Source organism: Candoia aspera, chromosome 6 (genome assembly GCF_035149785.1).
Source record: "Candoia aspera isolate rCanAsp1 chromosome 6, rCanAsp1.hap2, whole genome shotgun sequence".
NCBI lineage: Eukaryota > Metazoa > Chordata > Lepidosauria > Squamata > Boidae > Candoia > Candoia aspera.
The window spans coordinates 99,310,918-99,334,351 of NC_086158.1; the positions used below are offsets into that span (position 1 = coordinate 99,310,918).

At 41.8% G+C, this 23,434-nt stretch overlaps 1 protein-coding gene across 1 annotated transcript in view; it reads right to left on the bottom strand.

Moving 5' to 3' along the window:
- Window positions 1-204: 204 nt before the first annotated feature.
- Window positions 205-23,434, bottom strand: part of CCSER2 (coiled-coil serine rich protein 2) — a 45,973-nt gene continuing 22,743 nt past the window's right edge. The window contains exons 5-9 of the mRNA XM_063307749.1: window positions 23,056-23,245; window positions 17,297-17,380; window positions 14,958-15,044; window positions 14,569-14,667; window positions 205-1,206 (exon numbers count right to left, since the gene is read on the bottom strand). Of these exons, the coding sequence (XP_063163819.1) occupies window positions 460-1,206; window positions 14,569-14,667; window positions 14,958-15,044; window positions 17,297-17,380; window positions 23,056-23,245 (1,207 nt within the window). The 3' untranslated portion in view covers window positions 205-459. The remainder of the gene's footprint in view (window positions 1,207-14,568; window positions 14,668-14,957; window positions 15,045-17,296; window positions 17,381-23,055; window positions 23,246-23,434) is intronic.

The following is a 23,434-nucleotide window of genomic DNA, read 5'->3' on the forward strand; positions in this document are numbered from 1 at the left end:
TTTGGGGTTATAAATAGAAGCAATTTGCATAGGCCTCTTGAGATACAGAGACGGACTTATGGCTGAAGAGTAACATTTAAAAAAAGAGAAAAAGGGGAAAAAAGTGATCAACGATATAATTTGTCCATCACTTATAATTCACGCCAGAACCAAAAACATAAGCCTCGGTCGTCTATTACTCGGGGGGGGGGGGGGCGTCCAAAGGATACGATTTCCATCAGCAGCTTCCCGGATGAGGGGTGGGCGGCCGGCAGCCCAACTCCGATCGGGGCCGTCGGGAGGCGTCGCAGGCTCTCGCGGATGGATCAAGGCTCGGAGAAGCGATGCACGCTCCTAAACAGGGTAGAACTCGGGGACTGGGCGTCAGAAGAGGCGCAGCCTTCGCTGCTTCCACGCTGTGGCTGAGGCCTCCCGACTGAGGAGGCCACAAAAGGGGAGGGCATGCAGGTCACGCGTGGGCTACGTCTTTGGTTTCGGGAGTCGGGAATGCCGATGCAAAGGCACGCCCTCCCCAGGACGAACGGCCGTGCCTCGGTTCTGTGTGGCTTCCTTCGCTTGCGCCAGCGTAGTCGAGGGGCTGGCCGGAAGCCTCCGGTGCTCGGGAGCGATGGCAGTTTGGGGGTCGGCCGTCTGCTGCTTGGGGCGGGAGGATACGGAGGTGGGAGGGCGAAGCCTAGAGGTCCTCTGGTTCCTGCTGCTTAGGAGAGAGAGGCTGGAGGCTGATGGTGGCTGTGCCGGGCCGCCAGACGGGGGTGTGGGAGAGTCGCTGGAGGACGGTGCGGGAAGAGGCACGAGCGCGTTCTGCCTCGGGGCTCGCAGAGCCCTCGAGGTCTTTGGCGGCAAAGCCTGGTTTGGCCCGGAGCAGTGACCTTTTAGAGCTAATCTGGCCTGCGCATCCTGCGCATCCACCTGGGCGGAGCGGGGGCGAGCTCGCGGGGCGCCCGGTTTCCTGCCAGGTCCTTCTTTAGCCCTCTCTCTGGCGGCTTCACTGATGGAATGGGCGTGCGCCAGGGAGCCGTCATCCAGCGGTGTGCTCAGAGCACTTGGTTCACGCACACGGTCGGTGCCAGAGCCCTGGGCAACGTTCTTCTGTTGGTCCAAACAAGGGGACTCACTGGGGGCCACGGTGAGTGGTGGCTTTGCTAGTTTTCCCTGGGTGAGGTCTGCGAAACGGGGAAGGTGGCTGGAAGGCTGTAGTACTGGAGGCTACGGAAGAAACAGGACGTGCCAACAGATTAGGGGAAGAAGTAACGGAAGTCTAACTGGTCTGCAAAAGCGCTTAAAAATTAACCTTTGTCTTTAAAGTTGGTGTGCAAAGGGCAAAGGAAGCAATATTGCCCAAGCCTCCTGTGCAAGCACACCAAAGGAATAAACTATCACAATCAAAAATCATTATTATATTTATGTCTGTCTGTCTGTCTGTCATTTATACAATGCCTCTGCCCAGCTGGACTCCTGTTATTGTCTCTTATTCATCTGAATTTTGCCTTTCGGCCCAGAGGTCATTCAAGGCTGCTAACAGTAAAGCATGAAACAATCTCTGTTAAAAACAGTTAAAACTAGCAGTTCAAACTGGAAAGGGCTGGCTGAACAGAAGGAGCCTGACTCTTTTCCTACAAGCAGAGGGAGTGATGTTTGAGGAGTGCAGGAATGTACCAGTGAGTGAGCATCAGAAAACGGGGGCATCTCCTTCTGCTGACCGTGTCTTTCCTGGTTCAAGTGAATTGGGCATCCCCTCCAAACATTTCACTCATCATAGCAGAAAAAATGGCCTATTGCAACGGTTTTGTCACAATAGTACATTGTGCAACTGTGCCACCGTTAGATATAAGCAAATTCAACCCATATGGACAAAGACTTCACTGTCTTCCCAGGATCCATTTGCTAAAGCTTATTACTTGAAAAGATAAGGGATTTCTTACATCCCTCTGACTTCGAAAACTCCGTAATGTATTTCAAAGGCTTAGTGTTCTTCAGAAGTTAATGGATGGAAGGCTTAGTTAGAAGGTTATCCAGACTGGGCTAACAAGCTATGTTCTAACTGCATAACAAACAGTATGCAACCTGGGATTAGTAGTTTTGTTTTATAATCATCGTTTCTCAGAGACCATGCCTCAGATCTTGCAGTTATTACAAGACAAGATAGGCAGTAAGCTGCCTAATATGTTCCCTGTATTTTAGATAAGGTTTAGTCTCATTTTAGTATTGTGTATCCAGGGTTAATTAACGTGGCCTGATTGTAACAGCTACATTCTACTGATTTCTATACACTTTATACCAACCTGCATAGATGTGATGTTAGAGGCCATGCAACTGTTGCAGATGGCAAGTACAGACCAGGGTGATTTGCAGACAGAAAAACATACAACACAATACAAATACAAGCTGCCCTCGACAACACGGCAGTCCCACACAATTCCCCTCTTGTATCAGTCCCTGAAGGCTTGGGGGCTTTCCTGCTGCTCCGAAAGGGTGGCGCTCTGTTCCTTTTCAGGATTTTAACTGTCACCCGGTGGAGGATAGCAGGAATGCTAAAATCACTGTTCAACCCTTTCCCCTCCCAGTGGGCCAGGCAGCAACACACACAAATGCAAAATGGATAATTTAATTTTTCTACAGTAGATCCTTTCTTCCCATACACAACTACTGAAGGCTACCTTTCTCTCTATATAATACAGCATCACCCATTAAAGTGGTTACAATCATGGAATGTTGTCAAAACAGGGAAGAAAATTACGTTCTAATTTTTGACAGTAAAAGGGACAGAACAAAACAGTTTGATCACTGCAAACCCCCAATTTATCCCCAATTCCCAAAAGGAAGGAGCGTGAGAATGCTGCAAAGTAAATGTTAAAGTATTTACTTATTTTAAAAAACAAAACAAAACAACATACACCTAACTACTCATGTTCTTAAAGAAATATGGGAGTTAAATCCAGAGATACTGTTCTGCTACTAAAGAATCTCTTCTGCTCAGGAAAAAAGTGTGTCTAACACAACTAAACTAAACTAGCTTTAGTGTAAGGTGACCTCAGATTAAAAGAAGTTCTAAGCCACAAAAGTGTTACAGCGGACTTTGCCTAGTGAAATCTAATTTTGGGAGGGGAAGAGGCAGGAGGGGACAGATGCAAAATTTTGACAGACCCAACATCAAGTGCAATCAATTACCCTGATACAATAATTTAAATATGAGTTGTCCAAATTATGCAGTCTTTATTTCTAAATAAAAACGGACAAGACTGCACTCAGCTTGACAAAATGTTCAAATGAAAATGCATTCAGAACTTTTTCCTCTCTTCCACTTGATCATTACCCAGAACATTTCTCCTTGCTTCCAAGAGAGAGAGAGGCCACAGCCGATCGCTTCTGATTGCCCCTTTTTCAAGACAGAAAACAAGAGGGACAAAACTAGCTGACTCACACTTATAAAGAGAGTCTATTTTGGAGGGAGAATTAAATACTGTAAGGAAGAAATCAACCGTTATCAGCCTTCTCCTGATAACAATCATACTTTGGTACAGTGCCTAATCAGGCTGGAGACAGGACAGTGAAGGGAAGAGAAGGAAGAAAGTAGACAAAAGGACTAGAGGAGGAGGTGTCAGGAGCAGCAGCTCAAGATATATGCCACTCACCCAGTTCTGAAACCAACGGGAAAAAATCGGAAAGCAAAGGCTCAACCTTTTCCAACCCTTCCTTGCTTAAATTACTGCAGGAGTCACTTGCTATTTCTCTAGCCATTGGAAAGAAGTTACTACGAGTTTATGGAAAGAGAAAGGGGAAGTCCTACTATCTGTTGATAGTGGAAGAGTTCCCATCTGTTTTTCAGCTTCACTCTTGTTAAAGCAGATACTATTTCAGGCCAGGAAGGAACACACCTTGCTGCCGCTTGGTCAAATTACTGCCCCAAATGCAGAAACACGAGACCTCTTCTTTAGACTAGACAGAGTCTCCCCAGTGACTAGTTCAATCCAGGGATCTTCACAGCATGGGTCAAAAATAGCTGGTTGGTTGAAGGCAAGGCCGAGGATTGCCAATCCTGATGTTGCCAAGACAGCTGGGCCTGCACTCCAGCTATCCTCTGTGCCTCCTTGTTCAAAGCGTCTGCCTTCTCCTCTGATTTGATGATGCTGGCACAGCAGCTCCCAGAATTCCACTGGTGGAAACCCCTGGGAGACTGGGAAAGGCTGCTCTCATGCGCTTCCCCCAGACCGTGACACAGCACTACTGCTGCACAGCAATTCACGGAAGAGCACTAACGTGTTTTCTTCTCACAGTCACGGTTCTTGAATGAAAGCCATTAATTTAAAAAACTGGGGAGAAGGCTTTTCTTGTAATTAAGCTGGCCATCTAGCCCCTGTCAAAACTGATGTCTCGAGAAGAGCAAACTGTTTCCGGCTGTGCCAAAAAGTGGCAAAATGGTTGGAAGCGCTGAATGACAATAGTTTATCACATTACAGTAGACTTGCAACGTCTCTGTTTTAATATAGGAATTGTTCTTGCTTTTTAAAGCTGCATAATAATGATGTGAATGGGAATAAATCAGAACCAAATTCAGGGCAACTATTGCTGCTCCTGAGAATCCAGGCATCAGTCTTTGTTTAGACCACAAAAGTAATCTAGCAGCAGCCAAGTATATATTTCTGTTTACAAAAAAAAAAAAAAAGTTGCTCCTTTTGGATTTTCTAAGTATTTTTGCACATCTTTGACAACGTTACCAGAGCTTCATGTAGGTCCGCTGATACAGGTGGTCCTTGGGTTACGACTGCTCATACAGCATCCACTCAAACTTACGATTGCACTGAATGAGTGGAATTTGCAATCAGTCCTCGGCGTTCTGGCTGTCGCAGCGTCCCCGCAGTCACATGATCACAATTTCCAACATTCCCTGCCAGCTTCCCACAAGCAAATGCAATGAGGAAGCTGCAGGAAGTCAGAAGTGAAGGCCTTGTTTAACAGCAGCAACTGGACTGACCGAACTGCTGCTGTTAAGAGTCATGGTCGTGTGACATTGCACTTTATGACCGCATCGCTTAGTGATGGTAATTCCAGTCCCAATTGCCATCGTAACCCAAGGACTACCTTGTATGTACATGGGGTCTGAGCTAAGAGATACTATCAAAGTTTGTGGCTTGTTTCATTTGTTAAAAAAGTCATCCTACATCTGAGGTGGTGATCGACAGACAGACAGACAGAGAAGAATTTTATGAAGCGGCCCAACAATTTAACAGATGCAAGTCCAGGGTTGCTTGGTTAAAAGAGTGAGTGAAATGGGTCTCTTTTCTACCAAGATTTTATTTGTCAGAATCAAGCAGGTAGTCTTGGCCCTTCTGTTTTTATAGCAGAGAGACAATCCTAGCCTTTCTTCAACGCAAGGATGAAAGAAAACATAGCTGATCTATTTGGAGTGCTGAAGTAGGCCAGTGTAGTTATTGTGGTCTAAAATTCTCCTCAGGTACAGCCATGAAGCCACGTGTCAAAAAAAAAGAATGTGTAACAATGGCATCTTTGGGAACATCTATTGTCGGCACTGGGAGAAAGCAGGGGTTTTTCTAGGAAAGACCCATACCCCTCTCTCCCTAGGTGCCCTATTCTAAAGAACCCGGCGGGCAAAGCACAGTCACATCCTGTGATGACTGGTTCCACATGAACATGCACAACGGCAGGAGAATCATGAATAGAATCACCATGTAAAACATGCAGAGTAACTTGGGAACGACTTCAGATCTTGTGTAGGTTCACTTATAGTAGGTGCTTGAAAATACGAGCTTAAACAGGTGGCTGAAGTTTATCACCAATAAGATGAAATCAGAAGGAATCCGGTAGCACCTTTTCTGACCAAGAAAACCTTATTCAAAGGCAAAGGCCTAACCCTAATCAGAGTCCTTCTGAGCTTTGGCTACCACACGCTAGCGCAGCTCTCCTCCTACAATGCTTTTGATCTCGTTGGAGACTGTAGCGCAGCCTTTTCCGGTTTGTGCTGTGAAATATGAAAAAACAAGCGAGACAACGGCACGCACAACTCTGGTCTGCATGCAGCATGCAGAAAGCAAGCACAACAGCGCAGATGCGAAGGGGGGGTTGGGGAGAAATCTGAAGTTGTACTGTACCACGCCTTATCACAGAAGTAATGGACTAAGTCCTCAACTCCTTGCCAACAGCACAATGGGAAGCAGAGACAATAAAGGAAAAAAAAGACAAGGACAATGACGTCAGAGGACCAAGACACAGCAATGAGCAAGTGCCACGATTAAAGAACATCCCCTTTCACTGTGGTGGCCACATTCCAGATCCCCAAATGTCAAAAAGGCAAACGCACAGTGTCTTTTCAAGGCAACCAAACCCACTCACCTTTATCTGGATCTCAGAATGGAACTACTTCCAATTGTCCAATGGATTCTGCCCTCACATCTTGCTTTCAGTGGGTACTGCGTAATTTCATCATTTATCCATAGTCCACCATTATCCAGGTTCAAAGATTCTCTGTGTTATACTACAAATCCCTATCACCTTTATCTTTCTCCACTTAAGACAGAATACTTCTGTTCTTCATAATTTTCTAAAGTGCAAATATACTGCTTAACCTCCAACTGTCTTTGGATAACTTTCTAACTCTGTTGAGCTAAACATCTGCTATTCTACAGATCAGGGTTCCTAAGCCTGGGTTCTGTGAAACCCTAGGGTTCTGTGAGAGGTCACTAGGGGTTCCCTGGGAGATCACGATTTATTTAAAAAATTATTTCAAATGTGGGCGACTTCACATTAAAGAGGCAAGTTTCCTTCTTTATTTTTAGCTTAAGAACACTGTTAGTGCATACATACAGGCCTACCCAGGAAACGAATATAATCGTTTTGTAACTTCTGGCCTCTGCTTGAGCCTGAATGTGCAGGGGTTCCTTCCCCGAGGCCTCATATGTCAAGGGTTCCTCCAGAGTCAAAAGGTTCCAATAGGTATTCCTGAACTACAACCCCCAGCAGCCTCAGACAGAACGGGCAATGATGAGGGATTCCATAATTCACACAGAGTTACACCCTGGCTTTAAACCTACCCAAGCTGAAAAGCTGCTCAACTGTTACAGGTTCCTGGACAAACTCCCACAACAACCATTATGTGCAGGGGCTGAGAAGTGTCCTCAAGTCCTGTTCTCATGCCAGGAGATTATATTTCATTATAATCCATTTTGCATGAAAGTACTCTCCCTGATAAATTTCACTAATATTCACAACAGAAACTGCCGATAAAATTAGGATCTCCAAGATAAGGGCAGTGGAGCACCAATATGCCCACACACCCCTCCTTAGCATTTGTTCAGCTCTCTTCTCCATTTTAAAAAAACAATTATTTTTCTTTTTCTTAATGGGAATATTGAAAACTTCGACTTACTGTTTCTAGGAACTTTTCTTAGAAAATAAAAATGGAGGGTAGCTGCCTCAAATAAAAATAAAGTGATAGGGAATTATACTGTGTTCCCCTACTGTTTGGGGATTCTATCACTCAATATTTTCTCCCCTAAACATATCACTGGAATTCCTGAAGACCAACTTAGCTTCAATTCTTGGGCCTTCTAAAATTTGCCAAAATAGACCTCCAACAACAGCAAGGCAATGCCAGTGGCAAAGCACGCTATTCTAGATAAGCAAAAAGTCAGTTCCTCATCCCTAATCAAAGAAAGGACAGGTATCAATTTAAATTCTGTTTCTAATTCTGCATGTTTTGTGTAAATATCAAGAACATTCCTGTGTGTAACCTCAAAGAAAAATGGAATCTAGATGACTGAGTGGCCAAAAATTAAGAAGTCCACAGTTAGGTGGCAACCTCTAGTCAACCTTGTCTGATTCCCAAAATCTAAGCAGGGTCAAACCTGGCTGATATTTGATGAAAGTCCACCACAAAACCTCAGATCTACAGACTAGTTTAGGATATTGAAAAAACACAGCAGAAGTGGACAATGAGAAACCTCTGTTGCTAAGAAAATGTAGATTTTTTTTTAAAAAAACCTTTGCATTACTTAACTGCTGTATAGAATAATGAGAACTCATTTTAGCTACATTAATAAAGATCTTTTTTCTTTATACAAATGTCTTTATAAGTAGATATACTTAACATAGGTGTTTAAAGCATTTCTATACTATTACATATGGATACTCTCACTTTTTTTTTTTGCTTTTTATGTGTGTATTTTCTTTTGTTTTCTCTCTGGTGTTTTGTTTGTTCCAGTACAGAAGCAGTAATAGTAAAATAAAGAACCAAATCAGTCTAATTGCTGGTACAAAAGATATTTTCAAATTGTTGCACTTAGCCAAAGAAAACTGATTTACAATCAGGGTATGGTTTCAGCTAACTGGAAACCTTTGGAAACATTCATACAGCTATCAATCCTTCATATGGGCAGTTCCAAATGTAATAAAATGGCCACTTCTACAACTCAGTTCCCAGATTCTGCAGAATACAGCAAGGCATCAAGCTCAGGTACAGACTGGGAAAAAGCCACCAGCTGTAATAGTCATCCCGCTGTAGAACCTCAAAAAAGACTGTATTTTTGACCAGTCTTTGCCAACTCCCAAATTCTTAACAGTCAATCCAGGCTAGTTGGTCACCTAGTTACCACCTTCTTAGAAATACCTTAAATAAATTGTATCAGCTAGGTCTGTGTCTCCCACCATCAGGATTTGTTTCGCTTAGCTGTTTCTGGTTAGTCTAAATCCATCTGGATAGCAGACCAAGAAACTGACAACACTCAATTTGAAAACATGGTCTAAAGTTGATTTATAAGTCTTGGCTTGTGCTTAACTATGGATGAATATCTTGCTAATCAATAGCGATACAAGTCAAGGGAAGCCAAGAAGTGCATCAAAAGGCATTGCTTTTCAGGCAAAAGCGTGCTCTGTTGTTCCTTCCTCACGGAGGTTCCATATTCTCCCTGGTGACATTCTCCTTCCTAAGCTAGAGGTGGGGCGTTTAACCTCCAACTCCAAACTAAATCTATACTCTCCCAATCTTCCTCTGCAAAACGGCACACACATACAGCTTATAAAAAAGCAAAACATTAACACAGAGACAAAACATATCCCACCAAAAATATCTATCTCCAATCACGATAAGCATGACACCTGAAGAGGATACAATTAGGAACTAGCAGAAGACACTGTAGGAAAAGCAACCCAGACATTGGCTGAACAAGCAAAGATTTACTTAATTTGCCTGCAAAACTCTAGCTTGGTCAACGAATTTATTTATTTTATTTATTTATTTATTCTTCAAATTTCTTTCACCGCCCATCTCTCCCAAAAAGGGGACTCTGGGCGGTTTACAAAAGTAGTTGTTAAAACAAACATCAGCTTAAGCATTTCATGTTAATTAACTGATTAATTTCTCCCCATATTCTGAAACCCTTTCTGCACTTAACTATGAAAAACAAGTTCACTGATACTATGCTCTGTGTCATGTATTGCTGAAGGTTGCAGTGTCTGTCCATACGGAGTTCACGTGGTCCAATGTAAAAGACGGAAATGCAAGCGTGACTCAAGGAACACAAGGTCTTGGACTATGAAAGAGCTATATTTTGTCACCCAAAGTCTTGGTTTTCTTTTTAAAAATCTGAACTATGCTCTTACTTTGGAAATTGGTTTTCTAGAAGCTGAGTATTTTAAAACTTATTAAACCTGTCATAAGAAAGATTTTTTTTAGTTTTTGCAAAACTCAAGTTTTGATTTAAAATTTCCCTTGTAATAATTTAACAATCCACAACAAAAAACATTTTTTTCTATCCTCTATAGCAGAACACTACAAATCAGCAAAAATGCTTTTTCTGTTGTGTATCAAGAACAAGAATACTAAAATAAAAACCCCTTTTTGTTCGAACAGTTACAAGTTAATGAGTAATATTAATACAACATGCAGTATTGAAAAAGCTATTTTTTTAGTTGTTACGCATTCTTTCTGAGGCAAAACCCCTTAGAGAAAAGTACACACACAGCTAGAAGCAAAGCTTAATTTGCCAGAGAAAGTAATGTATCATATATTATTAAAATATGGCTTGCCACAACTATATCTACAGAAATATTTTTGCAAGGAAACTGGGATGGATATGCATGCCAGTAACATGAACGAACATGGCCACACACTTCAAGAAGCCATGGGGAGGAGGTGGGGAGGGTAAGACAAGCAAAGTATATCTTGCAGGGTAAAGGAAATAAAGCTTCAAGATTGATTTAAGGTCCATTATAAAACTGTTTTCCGTAACATTGTAAATAGCAGTTTTATAGTAAGGGAAGGAGGCACAGAGGTTAGGGACTTGTCTGATGTGCTTGCAAGGAGCAGCAGAGCGCTGAGCAATGAAAAGTGCGTGCAAAGGGGAATCGGCTAGTGGAGCACGGGGGGGGGGGGCGGTGAGTGAGGAGTCCAGACTCACTCTGTCTGCGCTGCGGTGGAACAGTCCGAGGGATGCCCTGGAATAAGCCCTGCCAGGGAGAGAAGGAAGGAGCAGAAAACCCACTCTGTGCAGAGAAAGACGGGGAAAAAGAATAGTAAAACTGAGAACCAGGGAAAAACAGTACCAAAAGCTACATTGTTCCTTTTATTAACGAGAAATATCTGCAGTTCTAACCATCTCAAGCGACTCATTAGATTTGCAAAGCTATCCTCCACTGCTCTTTTTATTTTAGACAGAGACCCTATTCTACTAGCTTGCGTTAAGTAGGGTTCTGCGAAAAAGTATTTGCCCCCTTTCAGATTTTCTGAATTTTTGCACACTTTTGCGGCTGAATATTCTCAGAACTTCATGTGAGTCCTACTAATATACAGAGGGATTGAAAGGGAAGCAATGAAACCAAAATTTGGTGCTGGCTTCTTTATTTCACAAATAAAGTCATCCAAGAATACATGTCAACATATCGCACAGCTGACTTGATAAAAATCACTGGAATTTTTTTTTAATTGTTTCCAAACATCGTTAGGTCAACAAGTAGAAGCTAAAAACGGGGGAGTTCAAAAAATGGGGCAAGGAGTTACAGGGATTTTAGTTATTTGAATGAAACTAATTAATAAAGGCTAACTATTACACAAAGGTATCATTTAAAAAAAAAGACCTTTTTTAGGGAAGCTAAAACTATCCATCCTCAGAAAGATGCCAAAGTGGTTTACCCATCAGGAAATCTTATATAAAAGATTCCAATAAAATATAAAATATACTGTATAATCAATGTAAAACAACGTATCCAAACAAACTTTATAAACCTCAGAAGTATGGAATACTGAAAAGGACTTTTAGGGAAGGAAGCTCCCTCAGCAGGGCCCCAGGGCCAAGATCGCCTTCATCCTGGTCATCACCCACTTCTGACAAGAAAACCCGACACAGAGTCCTCTGAATACAAATCCTCCGAAAGAGGGGCTCACAGCATACAGAGCACCCTTCTTTGGATTATTAAAGCAGCCGTGTCTTTGCCCAGGCCTGCGCAGCTACTTTGTAGGCTGCTCCTAAAACAGCCTCAGAAGCAGTTATTGGCTTCTGCTTGCACACATCCAAAGGAATCCACTATCTGTCTCAGCATTAGTTTCCATAACTGGAGTGCTTTTACTGTCAGGAAAATTTCTGTAGTATTCAGCTGAAATGTGTTTGCACACACCTTAAGAACCTCACTCCATGTCTTGCATGATGGCACCACTGCAGACTGACCCTTTTCTGAGTAATATCCCTTTAGGTGTTTGATCATAATTCCCTTTTCTTTTCACAAGGCTAACCTCGCCCACCTCCATCAATCTCTCCTTGTAAGACTTACTTTCTACCAGCTGACTGTCCTGGCTGACCGTTTGTGCATCCATTCCTCTTTATCTAAACTCTTCTTACAGCAAAGTGCCTGGATCTGGACCCAGCACTTGAGAAGTCTGACCTGTGCAGAAACTATTTCTTCCTATGTTCGGAAATTATAATTTAATACAGCCCAAAGACCAGACTGCTGACTCATTCAGTTCATAATTATCTACAGTTCTTAGATCCTCTCTTCATCTGTCCTGAATCCTGTGTTTATGAATTTGGTTTTTCTTTCTTAAAATGAGTAACTTGAAATCTGTCTCATTAAATTTTGTTCCATTACTTTCAGTCCTTTCCCTAGCCTTTCAAAATCATTCAAAAGTTTGTTTCTTTTCACCATCTGCAAGATTGTCAAGTCTTTCCTTCCTTCACGTCCTCATTCAATACAGTAATATCAGCCTGGGACCATACTTTGTATAATCTCACTCAATATTTCCTTCAATATGATGAAGAATAATTTATGAAACTAATAATTTATGAAATTATGAAACTAATAATTTATGAAAACTCTTTGAAAATGTTTCTCAAGCCACTATGCATCCAACTAAAATTATGCCATCCAGCCCACACTTAATAATCTTGCAAATTGGAACAGGATTAATCAAATCCTTCCAGATTTATCTACCATATGGAAATATAGCTTTGTTTGTATCTGGAAATGCTGAACAGAATTAAGTCCCAAACTAGATAAACATATTTAATTTCTTTAAAGCAATATTCAGAAGAACATTGTTGGTTCTTTTTTTAGTTGATTGTATCTTTAAGTGTTTTGTGTAAACTTCTAGGAGCAATTACTGGAATATAGTATTATATAAATATAATTAGTAAATTTAAAAGACTAAAGCCCAAACATTAAGTAAAATGAAATTAAAAGGTCTGGGTATATATATTTTCATGTTTTTATTTCATCTATTTGGAAAAAATAGATTACAATATCTATCATGCTGCCCTGTTCTGTCTATTTTCTGGCAAAGATGTAAGAATGCACAAATACAGGGATGGTTAAAAGCTAAGGGGCTTTGAAAAAAAAAACTGACTGCTTTTCAGGTTGGTCTGGAAGACTAATTCATTTTTTTTCTGTAACCAACTGTTACAATCCGTGTAATAAAATTCAAGAAAAATATTAATAAACCCATCCCCTTCTAATCCCCAGAAGCAACCGAAAAAAGAGGTCCATGAGATGCCCACAAAGGGCTCTTGGAGAAGCTCCACACTTGCCAAGAAGAGTCTCTTTAGGCCAACCTTTTCGCTGAGATGGTGCTACTTCCGGAGTAGGCCCAGGCAAGTGTCCTTCAGCCCCAAAAGTTCAGAGGGGGTTTGCCTTTAATCAGTTACACTACTGAGTAGATACAGCTCAGCTATTAGCCCCCCCCCCCCGCCCAAGCATTCTTTTGGCGTTGGCTCTGCAAGCTCCTGATCCAGGAACGTCATTGGCAGAGCCAGGGAACTGCAGGAAAATCAGAATATCGCTGATCCAGTGGCTACCAAGCAGCAGCCTACAAATTCAAAGCATTCGCTTTATTTGATCTTTTAAAAGTCCATTTGCCATAACAAAGGGGCATAGTTATCAATGGTAGAGTAAGGTGCACAGGGGGAAAAAAAGAAAAGAAATCCATAACTCTCCTCCGCCTGAGAATCATGTACTGTAATCTTAAAAAGATCTACCTTTAGTGGTATCATTTTTTTCCCTTATTCAGGGACTACTAGAATTTATTTTCTTGATTTTTGCTGGTTGTTCAGGTTATCCTGAAAGCCAAAAACTAACTGTTTAGATTTTGGCCACATGCTCCATCATTGCAGTTTGTTTTTAACACAGAGGGTTGATATGTTTCTATTAAATTGGGAAGTTATTATACAGGATATTTATAAAATTCTTGCGCAGTTTTAATTTTTAATAACTTTACTTCTATGTAAGATGTAAACAATCTGTAAAATGAAACAGAGGAGAGATGGAAAGATTTAGCATAGTTAACTTCCAACATTTCCACCTTTATTTTGGAGAAAAAACATAGTTTTCCAAGCATGTTCTACAGTTCTGTTTGACTTAGAGCACTGACAATCCATTTTATTTAAATCTTGAATAAATTATCTGTGTGCATTTTATAACTGTCTATATCTTACATAAAAATGCAATTATTAAAAATTAAAACTGGATTAAGATTTTATAGTATAATATAGTATTGCCAATGTGCTAACATTATTGAATTCCAGAACTGGAAAGAAAATTTAACACACAACTAGAAGTAGGAATTTCTAAATAGTCAAGGCAAAAAAAAAAGTAATATTATAAAGGTAATATGTGTTAGCAAACTGTTCCCATTACTTTAGAACAACGTATGTTAAGTCTGACAGGGTCATAAGCTGTATTCAGAACTGCCCCAAATGACTTCAGAGATCAGTCCAAATGGTTTGGGTATTTGCCATGCTGGCTAATCTACAAAACCCAGTATTAAGGAAACTAGGAAATACAATGCCGGGTTTTTGAAGGCATGCCTAAAAAAGGATGAATGAGACAAGCCTAGAATCCTAAATCCTAAAGATTATAAATGTTTCTTATAAAAATTGTAGGAAAAGAAGTGACAGTGAAATGCCACTATAAAGTATCTACAGTAGAGCAATGATGGAGCATACTGAAAGTCCCATACCAAGTACTATCATTGAAAGTAATATACCAAGACAATTGAAAGGAATATATACCAAGACAAACATCGTAAGTAAGTATCTATATGCAAGAAAACATATTTTCCAATAAATTACTCACCGCATTTTTCCTGCAGGAGGTCTGGGTGTATTTGTCAGTAAACCTGCACACGGTCCCTTCAGAGGCTTTGCTGTTTTTGCTGCAGCTACACCTAACGGCCTTTATGCACAGAGGAAAGAGAAAAAACCGGGTGAAGGCGAAGAAGACGCACGCGGGCTATCCAGCAGAAGGTCCACAGCCTGCTTCAGTCAAGAGACCGGGGGGGGGGGGGAACATACTCAGAGTAAAGGCATACACTGACAGTAGAGCGAAGCCTGCCAGAGCGGTTCCAGTCTTCCAGAGATAAATTTAAGTGCTGGCTTCTTAAAAGTTCATACACCTCGGGTGCTCAGCCATTTTCAGCCTTCATTATGACCACATTTCTTTCCACATGCTGTGTGATTACTTACAAGGCGATGTTCTAGCTCTCGGATTGTTTCATCTTTCTTTTTTAAATCTTCTTTAAGCCGTGTGATCTCACTCAGTAATTCGTCAGTCTGGCATAAAAAAATCATAAATTAAGGTATTAATGTATTCCGAGAAGTATTATAATGTCTAATTATCTGTTGTGGAAGGAAAAATTACAACTTTGAAACAGGACCTGATATTGGGTTTCACATTGCCGAATATTTAAGAATAATATAAATTACAGGTATTATCAGCACCATACTTTGATCATAATTCTTTTAGCTATATCCCAGACCTGAACATATTGAATGTTTTTCTCTAACTTCAATGACAATTTTAAGGTTCCTCAGATAGTCTGATAATTTATCAACACAATACATAATTGGTTCTATTAAGTATAAATATAAATATGTGTATGAATTAGAGTTTAAAATGTGAAAAGACAAATCATCCCGTTGTACTAAAATTAAAAACACACCACTGAAAGAACACAGCATCAAAAGACAGCATTACTGATCTCTGAATATGGGCAGTGAGTTTAGGGGTAAGAGAAGATAAGGGACAGAGGGTGGAGCTTGTACTTTGAACAGTTTGTTGGAACGAGAGGGTATGGTCTTAATGCCTGGCTCTAAACGACTGTGTGCTTTTAGCTGCTGCCATCCAGGAAATCTGGATGTATTTGCAAACTGCTTCACTGTCACACAGGACTTTTAGTGATGTTTCCATGGGGAGGAATTCAAGTGGCACGTGATCAGCCAGGGACAGGAAATTACAGTCGGACGGTGAGAGAGTGGCACGCCACATTTATTTCATTTATTTATTTATATTGCAAATTGTCACCACCCATCTCACTCAGAGGGAAGGTGAGCAGACGTCCAATAATTCTGCCTTTCCTTCCACTAGAAGGCCTAGAAGGCTGCCTTTTAAAAAGAACCCTCCTCAGCCATAGCAGCAAACTGAGCTCAATCGGTAAAAGATGCCAGGAACGCAAAGATTACAATTGGTTTTTTTGCAGGGAAGAAAAGCCTTCAACGTTTCTGGAGCTCTCTCATCTGATGTTGCTTCTGAGGTCCCAGAACGTGCGTGAGGCACTTAATAGAATTTGGCTACTCATATTTTGCTCCAGACGAGGAAAGCTGTCTTGATTTCAGAAGATGGCACTTCCGCATTGAGAGAGAGAGAGAGAGAGGCCCTGACTGTCATCAACAGACACCCTGTTTTGCTTTGGAGGTCCTCACATTGTTAGAATTCAATTTGTTATTGTGCTGTACCGTTTGTATTGTGTTGTTAACTGCTGGAACATCTCAGCAATTACTTCAGTGAATACATTTAATGAATAAATAACAGAGATGCAGGAACATTTGCTAAAACAGAAGTGTATACTTCTGTACACACACACACACACACACACTTGCTTAGGAAGAGAAATAAAATTAAAAAGACTGGAAACATGATTACTTTTCTAACAGTTGCCATTCACAAAATAATCGCTGTGTGCGCTAAACATTTGATCTAGTGCTACCACGATTCAGGAAGTCCGTATAATACCAGACTTACATAAGCGTAAGGTTACGCAATTTTTCTGGATGCTACATCTGTAGCTACACATTTAATGTGAACATTTACGCCAGGCGTGTAAACATGTATGCAGTGTAACCCAATTTATAGTGAAATATTGGGTTATGCAACACTTTCTAAAATGGAACAGTTACCTAAGTTGGGGACTGCCTACATATGCTCTTCATTTAGATCATAGCTCAGAAATTCATAGTTTTTATTATTATTATTATTATTATTTTAATTAAATAAATGGACATTTTCCTGCTCAGGTCTATCAAATTACTTGTTTGTGATTCTTTTCAGATTCATGTTTTAATCTAACTTTTAAAGGCATTAGGTATTCTGGTGCTTTCATTTTTCCACATGTTCAAAAGTATTACAGAGGTCTGTTCTATTATATATCATCTGGCTTTTAAATAATTTTGTCAGCTTATTTATTTCAATTAGCCTGTGTATTTGTTCCTGTTCTATATTATTGTCTTAAATTGTATGTCTCTAGACAGGACCTTTTAAAATGGTTTTATTTAAGTGCCTGATCTATTTTGGGCACTTAATATGGCAGTAAGACACCCAACCCTAAAAAAAAAAAAACTCAGTAACCAGAAAAAATATTCTACTTGGAATTATTTAAGCAAGAAGTATAAACAGTTTAGAATAGATACGAGACCCTGTATATGTGTGGCCTGTCTGATGTGATTTTCCTGGTTGAATAAAACCTCTTCAGTGCCCTGGACTCTTCCATTCTAAAGTCTCATTTCCAAAATGACAACAGCTGGTTTACCTTATAAACTGGTTCAGGTTCCAGCTGTTCTGGACTTGATGGCGCTGGCAGCGTGCTGTTGGGTAGTGACACAGTTTCATCATTCTGCAAAACAGCAAAGTTTTTAATTTATTTTTCTGAGCATCTAAATTTTCCGAGTGTATCCAGCAGGTTGATTTCTACAGTACTTGGGAGAGCCAAGATTTAAAGTGTTCAAACACTAGCTGGAGAACCTACCATAAACATACCCAAAGAAAGAAAGAAAAATAAGAACATTCCCTAGACTTTTCAGACAGTGAGGCAGTTGAGACAAAGAATAAATTCTATATGCACTGTATGCAAACAGTGGGCAGCAGGTTCTTGCAGGAGTCTGGAGGAAACATTGTTGAAGAAGCAGAAGCTGGCTGTTGGTCTTACTTAATGGAGTTAGATAGCGTAGGTTCATTTCATGCAGTGTTCTCATTTATTTCTCAAGGATTTTATTTTATTTTCATGTTTTGCAAATTAAATAGGAACTTCTTCAGGATAAAAAGGAAGAAACCCTCATCTTACTAAAATTAGAAATTCTACTATTGGGTACTGACATGCTGTTATTAAATGATGTCACCCCTCATCCACTTATACTTGGAAGTAAAATAGGCCAAAACCAGGTGTAGCACCTTGCTGAGAACTGGGTATAGCACAACATACTCCACAGTGCAGTCAGTTGGGGTTAATTAAGGAAGGCCTTTTCAGCCTTAAAACCCCATGCCATCCCCACCCTAACTGCACATGTCCTTGCCCTAATTTTAAGAAACCTTTGTAAGAAATGAGTTCAGGTTTCCAGTAACAGATAAACGATGATTCCCTTTAATCTGATGGGTGAGAAAAAAAGAGGCACATCCAAAAGAAAAAACGAGGGTATTTGAGTGGATATCTTCAGTATCTTCTGGTCTGGCTATGGCTCGTACTCACTTCATGTGGTCCCTAATTCATTACCTTGGAGGAAATGCAGCCTTTAGCCAAAAACAAGCTATCCAACCCTGATTCACAGAATCATGGCATAGTGACGTTCTGCTCGAGTCTAATGTACTTCCCCAAATGTTGAGATTTCAACACAGTACAAATAACAAATGGCTTCAGACACAAAGCTTTAAAGACACCCACTTATAAAGGGTTAAGGAGAAAAAAATTCTATTCCTGTTATTATTTTTGTTATTTCTACTCTGAAAAGCTCAGGCGCCACCGCTCAGTAGCTGTTTTCAACCGTGGTCTCCTTTGCGAAAGGCCTCGTATAAAAACCCAGTAAACTCAAAACATCATAAAAAGAAAGATGCTCCAGTATTTTGATAAGTATCATGGTTAAAAAGGAGAGTAAGCAGGCACTCAAATGAAGAGTGACCCCCTCCCAAAATAGGCATTTGCTCACTGTCACTCAGGCCCTCGTGACCTCCCATCTGGACCACTGCAACGCGCTCTACCTGGGGCTGCCCTTGAAGAGCATTCGGAGGCCTCAGCTCGTACAGATTGCAGCTGCCCGGGTTGTGAACGGTGGCGGCTACGCGGCACATGCAACACCACTGCTCTGGGGACTGCATAGGCTGCCAGTGTGCTTCCGGGTGCAATTCAAGGTGCTGGTTGCCACCCTTAAAGCCCTTCATGGCTTGGGGCCGGGTTACCTGAGGGACCGTCCTTTCCCGGTTGTTTCTACCCGTCCAATCCGCTCTGGCAGGATAGGCATGCTGCGGGTCCGTCAGCTGAGGAAAGTCGGCTGGTGGGGACCAGGAGAAGTGACTTTTCTGCTGTGGTGCCTGCCCTCTGGGACATCCCCCCTCCTGGGATTAGGACGGCCCCAGCCCTGCTGGCCTTTCGGAAGGCCTTGAAGACCTGGCTGTGTGCCGGGGCCTGGGGCCCCGAGCGTGTGAAGGGCCCCGTTTCCTGGTTGTGCTGACACCGATGGATTTTAATATCTCTTGGCTATTTGTATTTAATTTCTTCTTTGCATTGTGTTTTAACTGTTCCAATTGTTTTTATGATCGTTCGCCACCCAGAGTCACTGGTTTGAGATGGGTGGCTATATAAATTGAATGAACAAATGAATAAGTAAGTAAGTAAGTAAGTAAATAAGTAAGTAAGTAAATTTGCTTTTTTTTTTCCCAATTAAAATTAGAGAAACCTTTATTGGCTGCCTTCTTTATCCAAATTCTCCCATGAGGGACAGAACCTATTGCAATTCCAAACTACAAAACCAACGAACAAGCAAGCAATAGGACTAAACGATTTAAATCAATTGCACAGAGTTTATGAAGCGGCCTTTGATATCAACGCACGAATTAAATTTTATCTCACCTCTGCTGACCGAAGCAGTAAAATAAAGCCATCCATTACGAGGCACAGTCAACTGAGAGGCAGCCTGAAGGAGCTTCCATCCTGGCCACCACGGCTTGCCACCAGGGTTCGCTCATGCTTGGCTGATTTAGCACTTCATTATTGCTCTATGCCGTTGATTCTGCTGTGCTTTGTACATCCTCAGCCAGCTTGAAATCCCTATTCTGTGCCTTCATGGGTTACTGTGGGGGCCGTTAACTGCAGTAAATCAAATACTTTGCTTCTGCGAGACTGGTTACTTGGAGCAAGTTAAGACTATTCTGATATTTAGATACTCATTTGCATTCTGCCCTTTCTTGGCAGCTGCTCTACAACCTACGTTCAACGTGCTAAGGCCTGTGCCTGTTTTTAAACACACAAAGGGCTCCTTGTTTTTGTTGCTTTGCAAGTGCTTAATGCTAAAGCCGGGTCTCAGTTACGTGCTCTGGGGCTCGCTCTCCTACCTCCGCAATAGGCCTCCCAGCCTGGCCTCGGGGGATCTGCTCCTTTTGCGGTTTCCTGGCTGTTCTGAGATCACTCCTCAGCTAGCTGGCCGGATCCTCCCGCCGGCCTCTGCTGGGTATTTTCCCAGGGCACATGCCCTCCCCTGTTCTAATCTTCCTTTGCTCTTCTCTCCGTCCTGAGGGAGAGTCAGCTCCAAAAGTGGAGCTGACCAAGGCCCCTGTTCTTCTTGAGACTCCCAGGGGAACATGAAGAAAAGTCACCTTGGTCCTACCCTCTCACCTGCGGAGGCATTTGCTCACCCTCCTCGACTCCATTGTCCTAATGAATGAGAAGACAAATGCACTTCCTTTTCTGCAGCCTGCCAGATCTATGAAACGCTCTGAAAAAGCAAGGCTTTGTTTTTAGCCTAAAATACTGAGCCACCACGGAGGGAGCCTGAACTCAGGCATGGGAGCAGTGGGGTGGGGTGGGGATACAGCTTTACCGCTTCTGACAGAATACCTTTATTAAGGAATCAAAGGGAGAGAAATCAGCAAAAGTGATCTTACAAATAAAACAAAACGTAACACTAGGCCATCTGGGGTGTGTTTAGATCCAGGATGGGTTAACCAGTGGTCCCCCAACTGTCTTCTGTGGCCCTGAGACTCCCCTCTCATAACATCACAGACTTTTAGCAGCACAATGGTTGAAAACTGTTTAATTCTGTTTCTCCCCATTTTCAAGCAACAGACACAAATTCTAAAATAGGGCTAAAAAAGAAAGGAGATCTCCCCCACATTCCCCCAGGGAGGGAAATGCCAGGCCATGCCTCGAAAGAGGCCCCTGACTCTCTCTACAAAAGGCAGCCTCACTCCCTCTGGCCACTAGAAGACTCAGCCATGAGTAGATGGTCAGATCTTAGCCTAATCAGCCAACGTGAAGAAAACATGTGAACCCCCCCCCCCCTTTATTCTTTTGTGTGCAACGAGAAAACCAGTTTCTCAATCTGTATGAACGGGCTGGATGAGACGACTACGTGTTTAAAAAGGTTTTTAAAACTACCTCCTACGGTTTAAACACCGACAGTATAAAACAACCTATTTTATGATTTTACTTTTCCTCTATGGGTCTATACTGAATTCTTCATGTATTTTTTAAAGTGGCTGAAAGAAACAGTCTCCCTGAATTTGGGCTGCAGAGCTGCGTTTAAAAGCGCAAATGCTGACCTTTGGTATTCAGACAGACTGCATCATGGCTGACATCAGAAAATGTTTGTGACAGGCCACGTTTCTCTCCCTGGCTAGAGCGAGAATGTGAGCAACGAGCGTTTTAACAAATTTATGTTCCGCCTCCAATTAGCCTAATCAGCAAGCAGTCACATTAAATCTGGAGGAACCCAACACGTCTATATAACTGTGATACTTCAATCCTCTTCTCCCAGACAAAAAGCATTTGTGACTGTGAGGAGCAAGGACTAGTTCCCTGCTGCTCCCAGTCACAGCTACCCTTGGTTAAAAGCTCTCCCCCACTGACTGTGCTGGTTACAGGGACAGGGTCCAGCCTAAGTATCCGGTCCTCCTAGTAAAAGGCAATCATGCAGCTACTAGGGAGCAAAAACGCAAAATTATTTTGTGGATTTTCAAAATGTTATCGATTGTTACAGAATTTTGCAAGTTGAGGCCAGAAATATTAGATTACATTATTTTAAATTACATGGTTTTGCAATAGGTGTAAGCAGAAGTAGCAGCAATGGAAGACCATCAAGATTTCTTTAGCCCGTCTTCCTTAACTATTATTCCACGACTTCTTTTCACAAGTTATATGGAATAAGAACAATGAGTACATAAATTAATCAACATGGACATTAAAGAACTGCCTTAGAATCTTTAAAACCTATATATGTTTCCTGCCATGTTACTAACCTCCACAAATTCTATCAAATATAGGAAAATATAAATTTGTTTACTTTTGATACCAAATAGTATAGACGTGTGGGAAGGGGGGTTCCCTTTGAAAAAAAGCCCTTGAACTTTATCAAAAGGCAGCACCCGAGTGTGGGGATTCTGCTGAGGAGTAAGTAGCCCCCCATGTAAATACAGATGGTCCTCTGAATCTCAAGCAAAACCGAATTAAAAAATGCTTGCTATTCCAAGTGATGTTCCATTCACCAAACCCTGCCCACTACAGCATCCACAAACCTGAAAATCCAATTCCAACAGTGTCTGGGGCAGGATATGGTGGTGTGTTGCAAACAGGAGAGACATTTGTCAGACAAGATGGCCCTTCCCTCTCCCTCCATCCTGCAGCAGTGGAAATATTTTACTACTACTACTAGAAGGTAAAAAGGTAAAGGTTTCCCTTGACGTAAAGTCCAGTCGAGTCCCACTCTAGGGGGCAGTGCTCATCTCCGTTTCTAAGCCTTGGAGCCGGCGTTGTCCATAGGACACTTCCGGGTCATGTGGCCGGCATGACGACACGGAATGCCGTTACCTTCCCGCCGAAGCGGTACCTATTGATCTACTCACATTTGCATGTTTTCGAACTGCTAGGTGAGCAGGAGCTGGGATTAACAACGGGAGCTCACCCCGCCACGCGGTTTCGAACCGCCGACCTTCCGATCGACAGCTCAGCGGTTTAACCCGCAGCGCCACCGCGTCCCTGGTAGGGGTGTGCAAAACATTTTCAATCGAAGTATTCCAAAACTGAAATGCAAGCTAGGCTGCTCGGTGCATAGAGACCCATGTTTTAAGCTTGAACAGAGTATTTTGCACTACAGACAACAGAGCTGCTTCACGCTTGGTACACCTCCAAACCATGTTCAAAACAGCTGTCTGCCACTCGTGATGGTGCCTTTTACACTCAGTTCGAAATGCCATGATCCAATACATTAGGGCATATAACTATTTCAGCAGCAAGCTTCAGCAAATTTAAATACCAGATAGTTCCATAATATAAAAATTAGTAACATGTCATCTTCCACTCTTACTGACCTGATGGAGTATTCTTTTCATTTTTAAGAGCTGAGTTTTCACAGCTGTACAGTCTTGAACCATATGCCGAAGGGTCATTTCATCCAGTACCACGGTATTTGCTGGCAAAGTCCTCAATGGTGGATACAAGCTTGATGTTCCGTAGCCTTCAAGATGACTAACAGGAAGAGAATCTAGGTAGTTGCAGCTCCTGAAACACAGTTTTGGGGAAGTCAGTCAAGAGCCTTTTAAGCCTTGTTAAGCCTTCACAGGAAGCACAGACTCCAGTAATTAATAGCAATATTAAATTAATAGTAATACAATACGATATCTAACTGCTAAAGATCAAATGGATGTTCTCTGCCCTGAATCCCTGCCAGAGAAACTGCTTTGCTGTGAC